Here is a 19279-nt window from a genome sequence, read left to right as displayed (position 1 = left end):
CCAAACAAGCGATAATTAATGTTCGTCTCTTCTATTTAAAAACAATTTCCTTTCTGTCCCCCTACCAACTGCGTCTTTGAATAAATTAAACACCTGTGTTCACTACGGCGAAAAAACATCTGCGATAACACGTGCTTATCTTGAAACTAATTGGCCTACGCAGCGATCGCGCTCTTATCGCAATAATCGGAGATAACATGAGACAAACGTTTACAAAGCAAAATCTATCAACAAAATAAAATAAACAAATTAAAACGCAAAACTGAACAATTGTGAGAACGGCACAATGATGACTAAACCCAATATCAAATATGTCTTAGACGCTGAAAAGCTAATTCACTGGGAAATTCAAAATCAAGCCAAACACACATGTTTTCCGAACGTTTTACTACCCTTCCAATAGCTACATTAATATTTATGTACATAACAAAGCTTCGAATGATGATCCTCATTATCGCCTATCCACCGGCAGCAACCTATGGAGTGCAATTCTTGTAAATAATGAAATTACACAGGAAACTAGAACTATTATCCGCCACCTTCACAAAAATTACAAGAAAAGCCATGCGATTGAGAATCAGATTCAAGCAGAGGATTTACAAAGAGGTCTAGGTACCGTTCCTCACAAAACTTGCATTAGCAAGTGGTGTCGAAAAGTATGGTAGTTTGAAACACGTGCGCTATCTAGACGTGAAACTATACCATGCGTCCAAGATTTTTATTTCAATTGTCGATCGCTTGCGTGCGGGGTAATATGTTCCAATAGGCTCTGTAAACCTTTTTTTTAAATAGTTTCATGTGTTTCGGAATAAATCTCGTCATTGTCAATCAATTAATTGTGTGTATTCGAATCCAAAGTGCGACTCAGATACAAGTTTTCATGTCAGATTTTTCTATTCGTGCCCAAGGCTTATTTCAGTTGATACTCAAAATTTGTGTAATAAATTCTTTAAAATTTTCAGTTCATCAAGGCCGTGGAGTTTCTCAAATTGAGAAATTTTAAGTCAATATAGACTGTAGAATTCTCAGTTTCAATTTTGATTTTTTTTAGCTAGCTAGACAGATGTTTTTTGTTTATTTTATTTTGCCTTTATGTTTGAGTGGGCGGGATTTCAGCCAAGGCTGCTCTACCAACCCAACCCACTATAGATGTACAAATATCCATGCCCAAACCTGAATTCGAACTGGGGACCCTTAGCACCACAGTTCAGCTTTAACTGAACTGCGCCACACGGGCCGGCCGGCGGTGGGGGGTGTAGTGACCGCATGCATTGCACTGCACACAGCGATATGTTAATCAGCAGTATTTCCACTTAAACGTAGTTATTTTTCATCTACTTAAAACTTTCTAAAAAGCAACAAAAAAGAGTGACTTTTCTACTGTTTACGGCTCATGAAAAGTATTCAGTTCATTCACCGCAATTTGACGTTTTAAATACAGTTTTTGAAGTTTATGTGGTCGGTGTTTGTGAAGTTAAGTGTTTTGAGTCAAGTCAAGTTTTTTCAGTCAAATTCGATAAAATTGCATTTTGAAAGTTACAAGTGCATGCAAATAATTATTATCTACAACATTTTAGACATTTACTTAATGTTCCTATTTTAACTGCAAGTATTACCGACATTCTTTTGGATTGTATTGTCAGAGTTTTTCAAAGAAGAAATTAATGAGACGAACGAAATACCTTATCAAGAGAAAATTGCAGCTTTGTCGAAGTTTAACAAAAGTCCAGGAAAAATTCGCTGGTCAGCGGTCAAGTGCGTTTTTCGTTACATCAAAAGAACTTTACACTTTAAAAGTCTATTTAAAAAAATACATTGGTCAACGAACTGATTCACGCCCATGGAACAGGCACAATGTTTTCACCAATCAGAAGCAGTTATCGCCTATGATCAAAAACTTACCTGAAATAATAGACAGATGTTTAGGACGCAAAAATAAAATACACCATAATTTTTATTTATTTAAAATAACTGCTCTAACGTTACCTTTACTAGAAAAAACTCATCTATTTCTGTTTCCCCCACTACTTTCACTAATTTTCAATTGAACAGGTCCATTTTTCTACATTCCTAACACATCTCCTACAAGTAGACACTACAAATCGTATTAGTTGTGATACTAACGCTCCTTTTTGTATTCAGTATCTTACTTCCTCTGTATATTTAAATGTGTAAATTGTTTACATAGCAACACCCCAAATGCGACAAATATTAATTAAGAGTATAGGTGAAATTTTTCAATAAAGGAAAAAGGATTTTCCTTAGTTTGCGCACACGTCATCAATTCTGTTTTTGGGGAATATTAATGCCAACATATTTTTCCCTTCGGGTTACCTGTCAACCGGAATTGACATAGTTTACGTTTACATTGCGACATCAAATTTGACAACTGTTTGCTACCGTTTTGATTACATTACATTACCCCAAAAAAAATCTGCTAGTTTCATAACGAACAATTATACGAGCATAATTTCCGTAAGTCTCACTGGGATATTTTGCGCCAAAAGTATCATCGAGTTTACCAAGAAAAAGTAAGCTAATTTTGTTATTTTAAATGAAAATGAGATAATGGTCTAGAAAGTCCTGCAAACCAAGGAAATGTAAGGAACCCATTAGCGATGGTGATGGTTTCACACACCAGCGATTCGGAATTCAATGTACAACATGATCTATATCCATATTAAATTGTGTAGATATTGTAAGCAGTTTACGTTTGAATTTTAGAACAACATCTTACACTTCAATCCCTTTTGCACGTTCTAGAAGAGAAAGACGCATTTAATGGGTTCAAAAGTTCCTTAAGAACAGTTGTTGCAAAGATTGGTTTCCGCTATCAAAAAGACAATTCAAGAAAAGGTTTAATGGAGTATCGAATATTGCACCACACCAGTGACGCATACGTAATGACTGGTATAATCATTTTAGTGTATATCCAATGGGCCATTTTTGGAGAGAGATCCGACTTGCTCCCGAACGCTCGCCTGCATGACCACAGAACCCTTGTGGCTTTGTTCTCTATTTTTTCCAGATGTGCTTTGAAAGTCGTCTTTGTCTAACATGGATTGAACTAAGAAAGATCTCCTTTGCCGTCTCTGTGCAACCCTTCAAAGAACAGTCTCTACCCTCTGCTCTGTTCATTTTTGTAAGACTCTTTGGAGGTAACATACTGGTATCTTATAACTATTTAAGATTGTTTTTAAGTGGGCGGGGTTTCAGCCAGCTCCTCTGCCAACCCCAGCCTGAACCCGGATTTGAACCTCTTAGTAACGCACACCACTGCCCCACACAGGTCGACAATGTGGTTTTACATGCCGGAAACATAATTGGTTTTATTACTGGAGCATCTTTAATTTTTGTTTCAAAAACAAATGATCCAGATTACCATTGGCGAAATGAACAAGGACAGTAGAGAGAATAAATTTGGAAGATTCAGATGAAGATATTTTTGTAATTGATGATTCAGATTAATGTTTTCCAGTTTATTTACCTCAAGATTTGAAGTCAACAAAATGGCTGGTGAGCGGCGCCTGCGATGCTTTAAAATTCGTGGAGAGATGGCGCCTTTGATAAAAGGCTGTGGTTCAATTTTTACCAGGACGAAAACAGGGAGATCTGCGAACAATTTAGGGCGAAGCTCAACAACCAGCTGGAACAATAGGTACACATTGATGTTCCTGGAAAAAATATGACATTCCTAGAATCTTGAAATTCGTGACCTGACTTTTATTGTTACACAATTTGAAATGTTTTGTGGATTTTCTTTTGCTTTTGTTGTCTTCGTTAATTTAGTTCGTGTATTTATTTGTGTGGACCTTACCAGGGTTTTTATTCCGAAGAAGGTTTCCCTGATTATGTCCGTAATATAAAGTGTGCCCATTATGTATGGAATATAGTATATCTCTCAGTAAATAAAAACTGTATATCAAAGTTATGTAACATTTTATTTCCAATAATAAGGCAGCATTCAGTTGTTTTTATTTTAGCAAACACATGAGTAACGAAAAACAATTGAATTTTTTTAGATGACAGTGCACCTTTTCATTGGGCTCATTTGATTTTTTCGATGAAATTTATTATAATTGCATCAATAACTATCCTACATCAAAATAAAACAAATGAATGTGTACGTAAAAAGTGCCGTCGTTTTCACATCAAAGTACAGGGTGAGGCAACGATTGCGCGGAGTAACTTAATGCCTTGAAGATAAGATTTTTCGATAGAGTACTTTTGTATTATGATACGGTTGAATATTCTCCACATTTTAAAGATATTTGGAATTATACAGGGTGCGCCACAAAGTAGTGCGCCAAAATGGTACATTTTTTTTAAATAGAACCCCCTATATTTGAATGCATTTTTGAATTCTACGTGTAATTGTACGTTTTTTTTATTAAATGGTTTTCTACCTTTTATCCTGGGTTAAGTAAAAGTCAAATAAAGACATCTACTATGAGACATTAAAAAAATAGCTTACAGGGTGTTTTTTTGGTACGTCCAAAGTTGCAAAATGTCATTAAAAAATCTCACTTTTTTTATTCTAATCTTAAACAAGTTATACAGTGTGTCCCCGGATGGACTGAACAAGAGGGAAAAAATTTTTAATTTCTTTACGCAAAAATGTCATAAATATAAAATAAAATGTTTTTCTTAAGAGCTCTAACGTGTCTTTTTTAACTTGATTTGCTTATCAGGTTACCATGGAAGATACAATGACAGTCTGATTTAATCAAAAATATGCAACAATTTCCGCTGTAGATTTTGCGTTTTTTGTGATTTTCTCAGCTGCGAAAAGGAATATCTAGATTTTTATTTCAGAATAGGTGGTTTTCATTTTTGCGTAGTTAAAATTAAAAATTGTTTCCCTCTTGTTCAGTCCATCCGGGGACACACTGTATGTAATTTACATAATAACGAGGTGGCCATGCAAAAAAAGGCAGTAACTAGGTGAATATAAAAAAAATGAAACTAATATCACTGACTGGATGACATTAGGAGTAAATTAAATTTGCTTTGTAATCAAAGGTTTTTACTTATTCTCCAGTTTTTGGACTTAAAATAAAATTGTTTGAAAAATAAATTAATCGATATAATTTTCGTTTTGGACGAGATAGATAAAAATTGCCTTTTTTTGCATGGCCACCTCACTATTATGTAAATTACATATAACTTATTTAAGATTAGAATATAAAAACCAGAAAAACCAAGATATTTTGAAAAATATCAGAGATAGGTATAGGACATTATTATCAAAAGTTGAAGGTTTTTGGAGGAGCTGAAAGATGACAGAAAAATATACAGGGTGTTCCATTAAAAAAAAGTGAGATTTTTTAATATGAAGTTTTGTAACTTTAGATCTACAAAAAACACCCTGTAAGCTATTTTTTAATGTTTCATTGTAGATGTATTTATTTGACTTTTACTTAACCCAAGATAAAAGATATAAAACCTGGAATCAAAATTTCAGTAATAATTTTGACAGTATACTGACGCTTGCAAATGCCCAATTTTTCTTACAAATCGAATTATCTTTAAAACTACTAGTTTTTCGGATATTAACCATATAATAAAAAAGACGTACAATTACACGTAGAATTCAAAAATGCATTCAAATACAGGGAGTTCTATTTAAAAAATGTACCATTTGGGCGCCTTACTTTGTGGGCGCATCCTGTATAATTCCAAATATTTTTAAAATGTGGAGAATATTCAAGTATTATATCCCAAGTGCACGCCAAATACCTGAATATTTCGTGCACTCGCGAAATACTCAGATCTGGTATTTGGCGTGCACGAGGGATATACGGGATGACTATTGCCCGACAAAAATTTTGCAAGATAAGAAGAATATAATGTTTGTTTCGATCCTTTCAAAGACATGGTTTTTCAAAAGCATCATGAAACCGAAAATAAGCATGGGTTCAGTTACAAATTGCCATTTTACAAATTGTAATTTTCGTTAATAAAATTTGGAATTATTTATTTAAGTTTCATTTTAGGGATTTACACATAAGCAATACCCGCGGGTATTGCACAAGTGCATGAATACTCGAGGATATTTGTCTGTTGCTAGGTGATTTCTGTAATATGCATTAATATGATTGGTTCACATTTTCTGAGGGCAATAGTCAACCATATAATACAAAAGCACTCTATCGAAAATTCAGTTACTCCGCGCAATCGTTGACTCACCTTGTACAGGTGGCACTGCTCATGAGTAAGAGGTAAGTCAAGATTGTAGTCGCTTCTCGACTTCACCTGCTAAGTGCTACGGGGGCGTTGTTATTACGAAAAAACAATTAAAATTTTTTATAAGTTTTTCCTCTATGTTCAAATAATGTCCACCTTCATCATGATAAGACAATTACCGAAAATTTGTTTAGTAATTGATCAATAGAGGTCGATGACGTGATGGGTATCCTAGCCACAATGCAGCACTGTCTCTTTGGCTGCCTACATATACTTGAAATCACGAATCTTTGTCCCTGCGTCATTGATTTGTGAATCAATTTCAGACAAGTTTTTTATCGATTTCGCATACTTGACAGATATTACAGTGTTTTAGCGTATGTCTGAAATTGATTCACAAATCAATGACGCAGGGACAAAGATTCGTGATTTCAAGTTTATATGTATTCTCTTCCATTGATTGCATGATGCTATGTAAACGTACTTAGTGATGACGTCATAATACACCGATGACGTGCGCGCAAACTAAGGAAAATTCTACTACACATGTATTTTAACTGAATTGACTAGTGTCATTAGAAATACTTAACAACATTTAAAATCTGTATGAGTGATGGCACAATAAATTTAAATTGTGATGATTTTCCTACAAAATATGAAAATGCATATCAAAGCGATCTGCTAAATTAGTAGGTAGATAAGCAGAGCAACATTCACAGCAAAATCAATATTGTTAAACCCCTCCTCATTCTGTGCTGAAAATTTCACCTATACAACATTTACTGCGAAAAGAGTGTACTCGCCAAATAAAATATTAAAGCACAGTTAGAAAACATAAGCAGATCATGCACAAGCAAAACGTTTATAACGCAAAAGGTCACTTACGCCTCAACTAGTGGTCCCGGATACGGTTCGTACTTTTGATACAGCGTTGCCAATTTTACCGAAAATATTATTGTCGGTATAAACAACACTAGGCACCACATTAAGCTGAACCAGAAACCATTCTGTAAGTGAATCATAAATAGTACTCCACAACACATTATACTTCCTAAGACTTACCCATGGCAGTAAAATTTTATCACAAGTGGCAACCAATGTAAAATTCAACCCGGCACTCAACGGACCACACTGACCCATGGAACCTTTGGTGTTGTTAATTACTCGGTACAAGTAAATCCGTACTTGTTTTTCAATTCCATACGCAAAATTCCGTGCAATCTACAAATACACTTATCAAACTGCGAGAATGGATGGGCAAAACACTAACCTCTGTCATAGTGCTTGGTCCCTTAACGCTAAGATATTCCTCTGCGGCCTCCAGCTCTTCAATTAAAGTATTTATGGCAACTTCGAAAGATTCTTTTCCAAACTTAAGGCTTTCCTTCAAGTTTTGCGCGATCGCCTAAAGAAAATAAATTTTAACAAGCGCACCATCTCAGGCACCCAACTCACGCTCGCCTCCCTCGCCTTCACGGTCATTGGCACGACATACTTTTGCTGATATGTACGTAATTTTCTCGCAGAATCTATTAACTGTCTCGGTATCTCGGGTTCATTTGGCACTTTATTTTTAACAATCTCTGTTAATTCGTCTAATTTGCTAGCTAAGAAATCCAAATCCACCGATGTAAAATTAATGGCAAACTCGTCAATAAATTTATCGTAACTAATATCGGCTATACCGGAGGAAACCAACTCCCTCAAACGGTTCTCCGCATCCGCGCTTAGTATATCAATGTCAGTATTCGCGTTAATGTGATGGGTTAAGTCGGCGAGCGTCTTGTTGATTTCGAATTTGTCCAAATACGTGATCACTTCGTTAATATCAAAGCTCTTTTCGAGTTGCAACACGTTGTATAGGCTCTTATTTTTATAACACGCGTTCAGTAGCGAAGTGATATCGACGTCTACGCCAACGCTGCTCTTCAAATTCATAACCTCATCAAACAACTTTATAACCTGACTATTATTAGGCTCTCGGATTGAGTCGCATACTAATCTTTGCGCTAAAATTCCTAAGAAGAAATGTACTATCGTCACAGCTACTAAGACTATCGCAAACAGGAACATTATTCCAACTCCACTGCAAAAAATACAATTTACACTATGTCCGGGTGAGTTACTAAGGACTTACATCATTAAGAATCGACTGCCTGCCCCCTTATTGCAGCAATCGTCGCTGTAAGCATCGGGCCTCTTTCCGCAGATTCCACAGATCAGTCCGAGCGTAACACACAGCGTAATCAAAAGCAAAAGGCAACTGACCCCCAATCCCAGATAGTAACGGTACGGCGAATATTTTCCCAAATAACCTCCCAGATGCTCCAACGGTCTCTCCGCGTAATCCTCCAGCGCCTGCCTTACCTTCCACAGGAGCGACGTGACGTTCGAGCCGCCCGCGATGATCTCCTCCCCCGCCGTCATTATCGACTTTTTCACCTTGGGTATTTGCGAACTGATCGTTTTATTTATTTCCACTTGAATGTTGTCCAGATCCTGTTGGCCTTTTTGTAGGGCGCCGGCTATGTCCGAATGTAAGACTGTGTTCAATTTGTCGATCTCCAGTGAGATATCGGGTAACTGTTGAAAAAATATGAAATGTAGATTCTATCAACCGTACACTAGATCAAGGTCGCTTATGACCTTTGAACTGCACCTTGAGGAAGGTCAGAAAAGAGGCAACCTTGAACTCAAGGTCAAATTTCAGATAACTTTAAACCGAGCTTAGCTTAAAATATATGATATCTATTTAATCGTTGTCATCGATTTTACAGTAGCTTATCCTAATCAGCTTGTGTCTATGCAAAGAGCGATTAGAAAATTATGTAGTCGCCATCAAGTCAAGCCAAGGAACGACAGCGGACTTGACGCATTCTTTCTATAAAATGCCATATGCCAACCTCGCAAGTGTTCAGTAATTTTCTAACAACTTTCCGTTTGCTATGTAAGCAAATTGAATCGTCTGTAATGGAAGTTCCAATACCGACGCCGAATTGATGAGCAGTAATTCAGGCATGTAATAAATTTCAGTATATTAAGTAAGTGATAAATAATAATGAATTGTTATAAATCAATCTATTTAAACACAGTGAAACATTCATTGTTAATAAATAAATCACGTAGTTAAATTTATTTTAGAATATTGACATTTTTTAGTGCATCCAACAGCTTTAAATAGTGCAACTAACAAGCTTATAAAAATCATCTTCTAAGTAGTTTTAAAAGTACAAAAGATTAAAAATTTAATGAACACTACAGAAGTTACGAAAAGCTCAACGTATTAAATTCCCGAAAATTCAAAAATTTCAACAAATAAAAATTGTGAATACTTTATAATGTAGGAGACAAACAACTTCCTAAAGAAGTGTTTGGAAGAGATCAGCCGATATCTTTTTCCTAATAAATCGCGAGTTGGAAACATTTTGTTTGGAAACTTTTCGCTAATGTGATTCTCTAGATCGTGATTACTTATGTAAGTAAGAGTTATTCGTTATTCGCCTACAAATATTATATTTGAAGTTTTGTTAGTTTCGCATACTGTCGCTTGAGGGCTTTTTTCGACATTCTGACAGAAATGGGTAATTTTCTCAAAAAAATTAAATGCACTGGTTCGATTTTTTTTTCATGAAAAAGTAGCTACAGGATGCCTAAACAAGCTCGATCTCGATATCTTGTTCCTAACCTAAAATTTAGGGCAAAGAAAATTTTATACCCTCAAAATTTTATTTTTTTAAGCTAATTTTTCCAAAATTATTTTTATTATATAATTTGCGGCCCTAAGGCGGATCGATTTAAAAAAGAAAGCTTTTAATGCTGCCGTAAATGCATCACGATATACCGGGTGAATACTTTTAAGCCGAACATAGGGAATTAACATGGGAAAACAGTTTTTCGCAGCTTGTTGCTCCCCAAATTAACTTACAGGGTTCATAATGGCACCACTGGAAGGAAGATTTTTTCTCATCTAACTAAATGCGAGTTAGTTAAGTTTTATTTGTATTTTCTCATTATTTTATCTAAAATTCGAAAAATAAAATGAACTCAGAAAATCATGTAGCCATGACCCGTAGATTTAAGCATCCGGAATTGTCAAATTTAAAAACTATCTTTCGTATTGTCGATATTGACGGAATAGAGGTTTGATTAAATTCCACGGAAAATAAATCTCGCACTCTGCGGTAACTATTACCGCCGTAAACGTTTTTTAGAATAAACATTTTTTCCCCAATGACCCCAATGGAATACATCGTAAGTTTTGTAGTAACACGAACTTATAAATTATATAATTTCGTGTGTAGCAAGTACAAATTAAAATTATTGACAGTTATCGTACCTTGTTTTCATGACTACCGTGATTTTTTAAACCAAGTACACATTTTGACTAACTATTTCGCAAAATAATAATTAAACGTGCAACTAGACGTTAATAATTTGCATATCATAAAGCGCGGAAAAAAATCTTCTTTCCAATGGTGGCATTATGAACTCTCTAAGTTAATTTGGGGAGCAACAATCTGCGAAAAACTGTTTTCCCATGTTAATTCCCTATGTTTGGTTTGAAAGTATTCACCCGACACCCGGTATATATATCTCAAGATATCGAGATGCGGTTTTCGCGAGCTTGCTTAGGCATCATTTAGCTACTTTTTCATGGAAAAAAATTTTTTTTGAGAAAATTAATCATTTCTGTCGGAATGTCGTAAAAACCCCTCAAGCGGTGATACGTGAAACTAATAAAACTTCAAATAGTATACAATTTGTAGCTGAAGAATAGCTCTTTTGAACTAACCCGAGTTTGTTTAAATCGGCTCAGCCGTTTCGAAGATACAGGGTGTTCTTTACGGAAACCTTTGAATACCCCCCACCACTTCATTTTTAAAGATACATGAAAAATTGTCAAACAAAAATTGTTCAGATTATCGCCAACTTCAAAGACGGGACATTTTTTTGTTAGGTTAATATAGCGGAATTCACAGAAACATAACTTTTTTAGATTCGAGATTGCAGTTACGCCCCCTAGTGGTCATTTCAGAAACTTAAAAATATTTTCCAGGTTTTGCTCGTGGCCGTTTTAGTAATAAATTTTTTTACCACAAGCCTCTACGATGGATAGATTCCCAGATACAGTACCTCGCATTCTTAGCTGGCCACCCTGTACCTAACATGCCAATTTGCTATTAAGTTTTTTTCCAATTAATTAAACTTTTTGTTATGGCTACATGCATCCATTAATTGTCTTTAAATTTGCTGCCGAACGCTGTTGCTATACAAAATGTTATTTATCGCACAAAGCGCTGCCCAAATGAGACACTCGACTTTGATAAAACTTGCTTTTAATCGACCGTTACTGTTAGCGATGCGAAACAATCTTCTCTGTTTATCACAATGAGTTGTTATTTAATCCCGTTTCTATTTGAAGAGCGCGTCTCCAATTCAAAAATGTTCCCTCGCGTAAATTTTATCACTTGCTATAAATTCGGCTAACTTTCAATTTTAACATTAAATTAAGCGTGAAGTGTACAGGTAACTCGCGCTTAGTTACCAATTTATCACAAGGAGTTTCTAACGATGCGATTAAATAGCAGCGTTCTTGTTCCACTCAAAATAGAAACGGGTAACACTTATCAATACTTATCTCAAAATGCACACCTTGTTGTTATCGCTTTTTATTTGCAGACGTACTTTCGTTCATGTTCACTATGAAGCGGTACATGTGTAAATTTCTCTGTTTACCAAAAATACAAACTCAAAACCAAATTTTTGAAAACGGCTAGAAAGATCACCCGTTACATCTGGAGTGCACACCTAAATGGTATGTGTAAATGCAAAATACAACAGTTTTGTAGTGGCAGTCCTCCAGTTTTCTGAGCTCTTTTCGAAAGAAACCTCGTATACCGTGCATTTTCTTTAAGAAAGAGTCTTTATTTGCATCTTTGCATAATTTTATCAACTGACTACTCTCAAAAGGCGAATTTGGATGTGAAGGATGAGTCATAAGGGATCACTGAACTATATAAAAACCGACCCTAAAAAGACTAAGAGTTATCCCAGACCGAACAATACGCCAAGTTGTTGATAACACTTCCTAAAGTCAAAAAAGACAGAGGGACGTCACCGAGGGGGGAAATCATATCCACGAGCGCTTTGTCGGTCCAAAAATTTTATTTGTCTAATTTGTATTTTGTTAAACGTTCAGAAAGAGTGATGTTTTTTGCTTGATTTTCGTGAGTCGACAAGTACCATTTGGATGCGTTCAAAATTTGATTCTAAGCTGATTTTCGCGAGCGAGTCGTGCCAATTCGGGTACGCTAATTATTCTTGGTTTATTCCAAGTAAAAAACGGATGGTTTTGGTTTAACTTCAAGAGCGACCACGCACAAATACCGGTGTGTGAGAACAAATTGATTCGCGGTCGATTTTTTTAACGGCGTTGCGAGAAATATTCTCAGGTATGTGAATATTTGCGGTTGTAATTTGGGGAACCACTTAGCACTTTAATTTCAGGTAAAGACATTAAGTAGCGAGGACTCCAAAATTTCGAGTCCAAAATGTGGAAATAAACGAATTACAGCAAATTCCAGAACAAAGAAAAACTTTTGAGCCGCCTGATTCGTAGCGAGGCCTTTCATTTTCGAGTGGTAAAATATACGCGAAAGAACTTTTTCGAATTGAAGAACCCCTTTTCAGATAAAAAACGGCATAAACTGACCTTGTGATAAACAAAGCGTTTTTTTCGGATCGTTAACAGTAACAGCTGATTAAAAGCACGTTCCGTAACGTTGAGTGACGTCATTGGGTAACGTATCGGGACATTTGCCCGCAACAAAATCTAGTTAATAAATTGGGCAAAATTAATAGCAACACAGCGGAACATTGGTATTTTATTCATGTGCATAATTACGATTTCGAGTATTACTTTGGAGAAATTGAAACCGGTTTGCTTGGATTCGCGATTCATACGAACTTTTCTTCTACCAAACTTTGCATTAAGATAACGTTGACAGTTTAGACAAGGATCAAATTTAGCATGGACATGTGATCACGAGAGGCACTGAATTTTTTTGTATTTCTTTTTAGGAATCAAACCAATATTTTCTATTCCAGGCCGTGTGAAGAAAAATAGAAATTGATCCCCTTTTTTGTGTTACTGTACATGTACATGAATTAACTAAAGTCATCTGCGTATTTATTCGAGTTCAATCAAACCAGAGCATTAGATTTTGAATTTGAGGTTTTGAGAAGAGATAAGGAGGCAAACTTCCATAACGTAAGAAGTATAGAAAACATTTTTATTACTGAGCTAGCTGTGGATAAATTTAAAACTTTTTACCAATGCCATAGAGGTTCAATTTTATTTTATGCAAGTGAGGTCTTTGACCCTTGTAAATGTAACTAAACAGGTAGAAGGGGCGGGGGACATCTAGATAGGATTGGTACTTCCGTAATCTGTAACCGTTCACACTTCTTTGAATTTTTCTTGGTCCAGAACAGTCGCCTCGTGAAGTACGCGCGCGGAATCATTTTCCGATAATGAAGCTTCGGACACGCCGTGGTGCGGTAGTGTCCTCTCTCCTATTCTTCTCACAGAGGTAAAGTTCGGCGTATAGACTTTCTAGGTGCTAAAGGCACATCCCGTAACGGCTGAGATCTCAGCATTTACAATCTCTAGTCTATTTTAAGTTACATTACTTGTGAGATCGATAATTTAAGAAAATAATTTCGATATGGTTCTCGGAGGTGCTATAATTTTTCCGTTAGATAGCGCTACCAGTATAACAACTTAATTATTAGCGCATTTTTGAAAAAAAAAATACTATTATATTCGTTATAGCTGGCTGGCTGTCCGACTGAGATCTCAGCTTTGCTAATAAAATACTGATCTGCATTACCAAAAATGCGCTTTCATCATGCATAATGCTGATTTACAACTAGTTTGGTTTCAAGCTTATTTGTCAGTATGACAAAAAATAGGCGAGTACAAATTTGTTACTTACCTTTGGAAAATATCTATCCAAGTACTGATTGCAAAATAATTTCGTTTATTACATTTTTGGAGTAATCCTAACAAAATACTTACTGAACTGAAATCGATGTCAGTACCAAGTTGATTGATGTAATTTGACAGCATATCACTGCACTCATATACTGAATTGCATCTCTTGAGGGCTTCTAACAAACGCTTCTTCACGCCTCTCAGCACTAATTGAAGAAGTCATAGATTAATACCAGTCAAAAACAATTGTGTTACAACTTGCCGTCGTTAAGTTCAGAGGCGTTCGTGCGCATTTCCGCTGTGACTATCTTCATAAAGGTGAGATTCGATTTGATGTCCGCCAAACCGTCCACTATCGTAACGACCTCTGTTAGAGCGGTCGCGTTTGAATATTTCTCTAGCTGATCCGAAACGATGGCGCTACAATCTGAATTTCAATTAGTCATTTCTGCCGTTCGACACCTTACTATCCAGCGTGGCAAAGAGAAGATTTTCAAATTCCTTGTAATTTACAGTGAGCAGAACATAGATTTCGTTCGCCGTTGCCTGTATGTATACGTCGATATCTCCGACTGTGGTTTTTAAATTTTTCGGTAAGTCGTTGGTGCCATCTTGCATGTTTTGGTTGCTGACAAACGCGCAAACTACCCCAAATCTAGAAGGGAACATACGTAAAACTTGACAAACTGAAGAATACCTACAGCATTAGGGTCCCCAAAACAATTAGGACCGTGGCTAGGCATATCTTCTTACAAAGGTCTCCCTTTTTATCGAACGGTTTCGAACGTGCCCCACATTTTCCACAGCACCGACAGCAGCAAAAACACAATCCACAGATAGGCATCAAGACACCGAAGATTATTAGCACAACTGCAACCGCAATTAATGCGGCGTAATGTGCGAGAAGAGCTTGCCATTGTTCCTCGAAGGATCCGAACACTAATTTCCCATCTTCCACTTTGATGAAACCTGAAAAGAGATTTATTAAAAATACCAAAATGTGTCAGTTAGATATAAATCTAATTGCATGATGAAATGATGTCAAAAAAGCATCCTACCATGGTCAATAATCTCCAATTACTTTTAAATGGAGATAATTTAAATAGAGAAGGTCATTTGCTTAAAATTGCAACAATACAGCAATTGTGCCCACAATCTACCGTTTAATCAGACCTTCGACGTACACAATGACTTTTATTTACAAACTGAATTAGTTGAGGTGTTTTATTATACCAAAATTAATTACATATTTCACAGAGAGATGAACGTCTTTTGTTTTCACACCATTTGCATTTTGCCTCGAACTCGAGTCAGTAAGGGTAGTATTTAATTAGTCGCTACTCGAAACTTTGCCTTCTATTGGTTTGGAACACTCACTATACGAAAATAAAAACAAAATCAGATCGTTCAGATGATTTGCATTTAATCACCCTTAACTTATCATATGGATATTCCAATCAGAAATCTATTTCTACCGAGCCTACCTACCGATAGAATTAATAATTTGTTGCGGTAATATAAATCTGAGAGAATGGAGTGGAAATTGGAAAGCATAATGTAAATAAATATTCCAAATTCCCACATTCGGCCCGTTAAACTTATTCTGCAGGTTATCTATAGAAAACGCTATTTTGCCCATACTAAATAAGTCGTTTCACCATTGAGTAAATTTGTTCCAAGTGTTTCTATTATTTTAATTCATTCTCTTTCCGTTAGAGACAGTCCGACTGTTGGAGGTTGCGTTTCCTTACTTCTTTGTCTCGTTGCTAGAGTTCGCGCTTTGTACCTTTCTGCATTTGGGTCTATCCCTTCTTAAAGTTTACCTTGCTCGCGCACTTGTACTTCTTCCACAGCTTACTTACTATTCAGCTGCACAACTCTCTTGGCGGGAACGATTTGCGCCGATCTACGAGCGCAGATCTCCGCCTCTTGGAGTAAAAGACTGAATTCACGTATTTAGGGGTCTATTCTGTATATTGTCGTTAACAAACGATATCGTAATAATAACGATTTGATCTTGAATGACAGATAAATGCCGTATCACTGTCATATGTTATATGTCATACAGAATAGAGAATGTCGTTGCCGAACGATATTCGCTATGGAACAACATCGTTATGCGTTATAGAATAGGCCCCTTAGCCTTATAACCAAACCTACCTTTCACACTGCAATACAATGCTTCTTCCGCCCCAGTAAAGTTTCTGCTTTCGCATTGGTTACATGCAAATTTTTCTTTTCGCATCTACCTGATATAGTAATTATTATTTTGGTTTTACCGTATTATCTTTAGAGTGGTTTCTCTCTCTTTCTTTTGATGTCTGTTGTGTGCTCCATTAAATCGTTTTTACGGATCTGTATTTGCATATAAACAATACGAGGTATGTTGCATTATTACGCAGCATTTTTTCTTAATACGTTTTTTAAGGCTTTTACCTTCACTCAAACTCCACCCTCAAGTGTACCTTTCCCTTTACGCTGATTTACCTGGATAGTTCTCATTGCCTACGCAGTACGTGGATTGATATAGCAGCTTCTACCTGGACCAGCCAATTTAAGAAGATTGACAGTGGCGAGCGACACGCGATAGATGTAGCTTCTACATTACCGATTTGTGAAAATCTACGTACATCAACCATGTGAATCTACCACATTACTACCGACTTCACGTTTATACCTGAAGATTTCAAGATAGTTCCTATAATATAGTTCCTATATACCGCAAGTCCCCTTTTCATACTATAGTGTCTAAATTTTGAGTTATTTAGAGTACATTGCTGTCAATAAAAATGTAGTTATTTGTGCATAGTAAAGTAGTTTTCTTGTATTTAACGTCACGTTTATGCTGTTATTATACACAATTGTAAAGGTAATCTGTGGCCGATCAAAATTTTGCATTTCCTTCATTCGAATTATTGATTCTGATAGAGTATTAATTACAGTTTTTATATCTGATTGCCTCCTTGTCAAACGTTAGCATTGTTTACGCAATATTTTATGTGCCGCGCTATTCACTATCCCTTTTATTTGTTTGTTGGTGTTGTTTTCTGTTACAGGAAAGGCTGAACGCGCCCTTCTGAATTCAGACGGCCACTACGACCAGAATTCAAAGGTAATTTTTATTTTTCGTGGACTCCTCTATACAATGTTTAATTACATACTGGTTTTCGTTACAATAGAATTGTAATTAATACATATGATTGATATTCACTTAACGATTATAGCTCATTTTGCTTTCTGAGGAAGCCTGTTTTCATATTGTAACGGAAATGCTCCAGACGTGACGTCGCCTTTGGCGCTCTGGAATTTTCTAGGCGCGCGATAGTGGGAATGTTCGCGACGTATCTGGTAATTACGCGAGTGTTCTGGACTTACATTGCTTGCGCGTATAAATGGTTGCGGACCGAACATCGCAGGCAGTTTACTACCGAACGAGATCGAGTACGGATGAAACATCGAGCGCGGAAATATAAACTGCGAAGTGTGTGATATAAATAGTCGATATAAATTGTACAGTTTTTATAGTGTTTTAGTTTTGTTTAATAAATATTGATATAAATCGAACCCGAATTTATAAATCACGTTACAATATTAATATTTCAACATCGACATATAGATCTACATGTATATTACAATGTCCTATCCTGTTTGTAATATTTTTGAGATCATTAATTAAATTACCCTCAATTGTGACGTCAATTATTGTTCTATTCCTGTCAAGTATTTTATTCCTTTAGCTTTTCAAGGCCAGGTCAAGGATCTCTTAGTCTGCCTTGTTTCCCCCTTTGGGTAGGTATTCTGTCTTATCTTCTGAAAGTGACTAAAGACGCCTATCCGATTTACTGTTACTACATTTCCCCTCGCATTTCCCATTTGTTTACTTTTGCTAGTGTGCAAGAACCCCGAAATTCATCTAGACCAACCTCTACTTTGCCAGAGTTTACCATGTGCTTATCTCAAGGTAATTTTGTTACTTTTGCCCAAAGTGAACGTAACACATTTTTCCATTTTTTGGTTTGAGAATCTTCAATGGATTCGACGTGCGTAGACGGTTCAGTTTCATAAGCTATCATGGTGTAGCATTCTGAGGTTTCACTTACTGCATAGTCCTTCAATTTCCTCGGCACCTTCAATTTGGACCTGTCTCGGAGTTTCCACTGTTGTTTTCCTCCATTTTCCTTGAACGAGTCTTCATTCCTTAGTGTCTTGAATGAGCTTGACCTTGATTCCACAGATCCTACTGCTGGTAGAGGTTGCGCTGCTTTTTCGGTTAATCACCCACGCAGCTGCCATCACAACCTCACCCCAAAATGTTTGTGCGAGTTCTTAAGCTTAGCTATAGTCATGACAGCTTCTATTAATGTTTCTCGCTCGGCAGCTCGGCACCACCATTTTGTTGTGGCATATATAATCGGTGGCGCAAATCATGTTCTTCTGATCTTTGGATGTCCTTGTTTACAAATTCAGTACCATTATCCGCCTTGCACTTTTAAAAATTATTTTTTTCGAATTTGGATTTGGTTCAATATAGGGAAATGGACACATGTACCGCTTAATAGTAAACGTGAACGAAAGTATGTCTGTAGATACAGATCATTTCCAATAAAACGCAGGCTGTGCTCAGCAGATAAGCGTAAACTCGTCGGGGTTGCCAGTTCTAACAACCGCTGCGACGAGGGAGACTTCTGATCGTGCGGATGTCTATGTGTAAAAAACAAATAACTCGAATACTTGACTTAGTCAAGTCATAGCCAACGAAACGAAAGAGCCGGCACTCGCAGTACAAGTTGGTTCGTAAAATTTGATCGTGTAGCTGTGAAGGATTAGCAGCAGCTTAATTCCGAACGTAACACTGTACAAATTGATGTTGATCGTATATCTGCGAAAGCATTTCTTAGGTTTCTCTGTAACTTTAATAATCATGAAAAAGCCAGTGTAGGTACAGTTTTTGGTATTTTGCTTGTATTCGCAATTCATACGGGCAACTTTGTTCTAACGTTTCCATTCAACAAAAAGCTGATATCACCCGGGCAGTGCCAAAAGTTAGGCTGTGCCGGCACGAAAGGATCTGTCTTCATGTTTCTACCTTGATGCTGC

The 19279-nt window shown here is 36.4% G+C and overlaps 1 protein-coding gene across 6 annotated transcripts in view; it reads right to left on the bottom strand.

The window, feature by feature from the left end:
• Window positions 1-19279, bottom strand: part of LOC116179778 (prominin-like protein) — a 72425-nt gene that overhangs the window by 11032 nt on the left and 42114 nt on the right. For 4 of the 6 annotated variants that reach the window (XM_031499613.1, XM_031499616.1, XM_031499617.1 and 1 more), the window contains exons 3-12: window positions 14884-15151; window positions 14650-14837; window positions 14445-14609; window positions 14267-14388; window positions 14184-14207; window positions 8324-8769; window positions 7642-8272; window positions 7457-7591; window positions 7249-7407; window positions 7072-7193 (exon numbers count right to left, since the gene is read on the bottom strand). In XM_031499613.1, the coding sequence (XP_031355473.1) occupies window positions 7072-7193; window positions 7249-7407; window positions 7457-7591; window positions 7642-8272; window positions 8324-8769; window positions 14184-14207; window positions 14267-14388; window positions 14445-14609; window positions 14650-14837; window positions 14884-15151 (2260 nt within the window). Of the gene's footprint in view, window positions 1-366; window positions 477-7071; window positions 7194-7248; window positions 7408-7456; window positions 7592-7641; window positions 8273-8323; window positions 8770-14183; window positions 14208-14266; window positions 14389-14444; window positions 14610-14649; window positions 14838-14883; window positions 15152-19279 lie in introns of those variants that run through there. The other 2 variants (XM_031499618.1, XM_031499615.1) reach the window with 2 other exon arrangements.

The sequence above is a fragment of the Photinus pyralis genome, unplaced genomic scaffold, assembly GCF_008802855.1.
Source record: "Photinus pyralis isolate 1611_PpyrPB1 unplaced genomic scaffold, Ppyr1.3 Ppyr1.4_LG8, whole genome shotgun sequence".
Classification (NCBI taxonomy): Eukaryota; Metazoa; Arthropoda; class Insecta; order Coleoptera; family Lampyridae; genus Photinus; species Photinus pyralis.
This window is presented reverse-complemented; position numbering and strand designations above follow the sequence as displayed.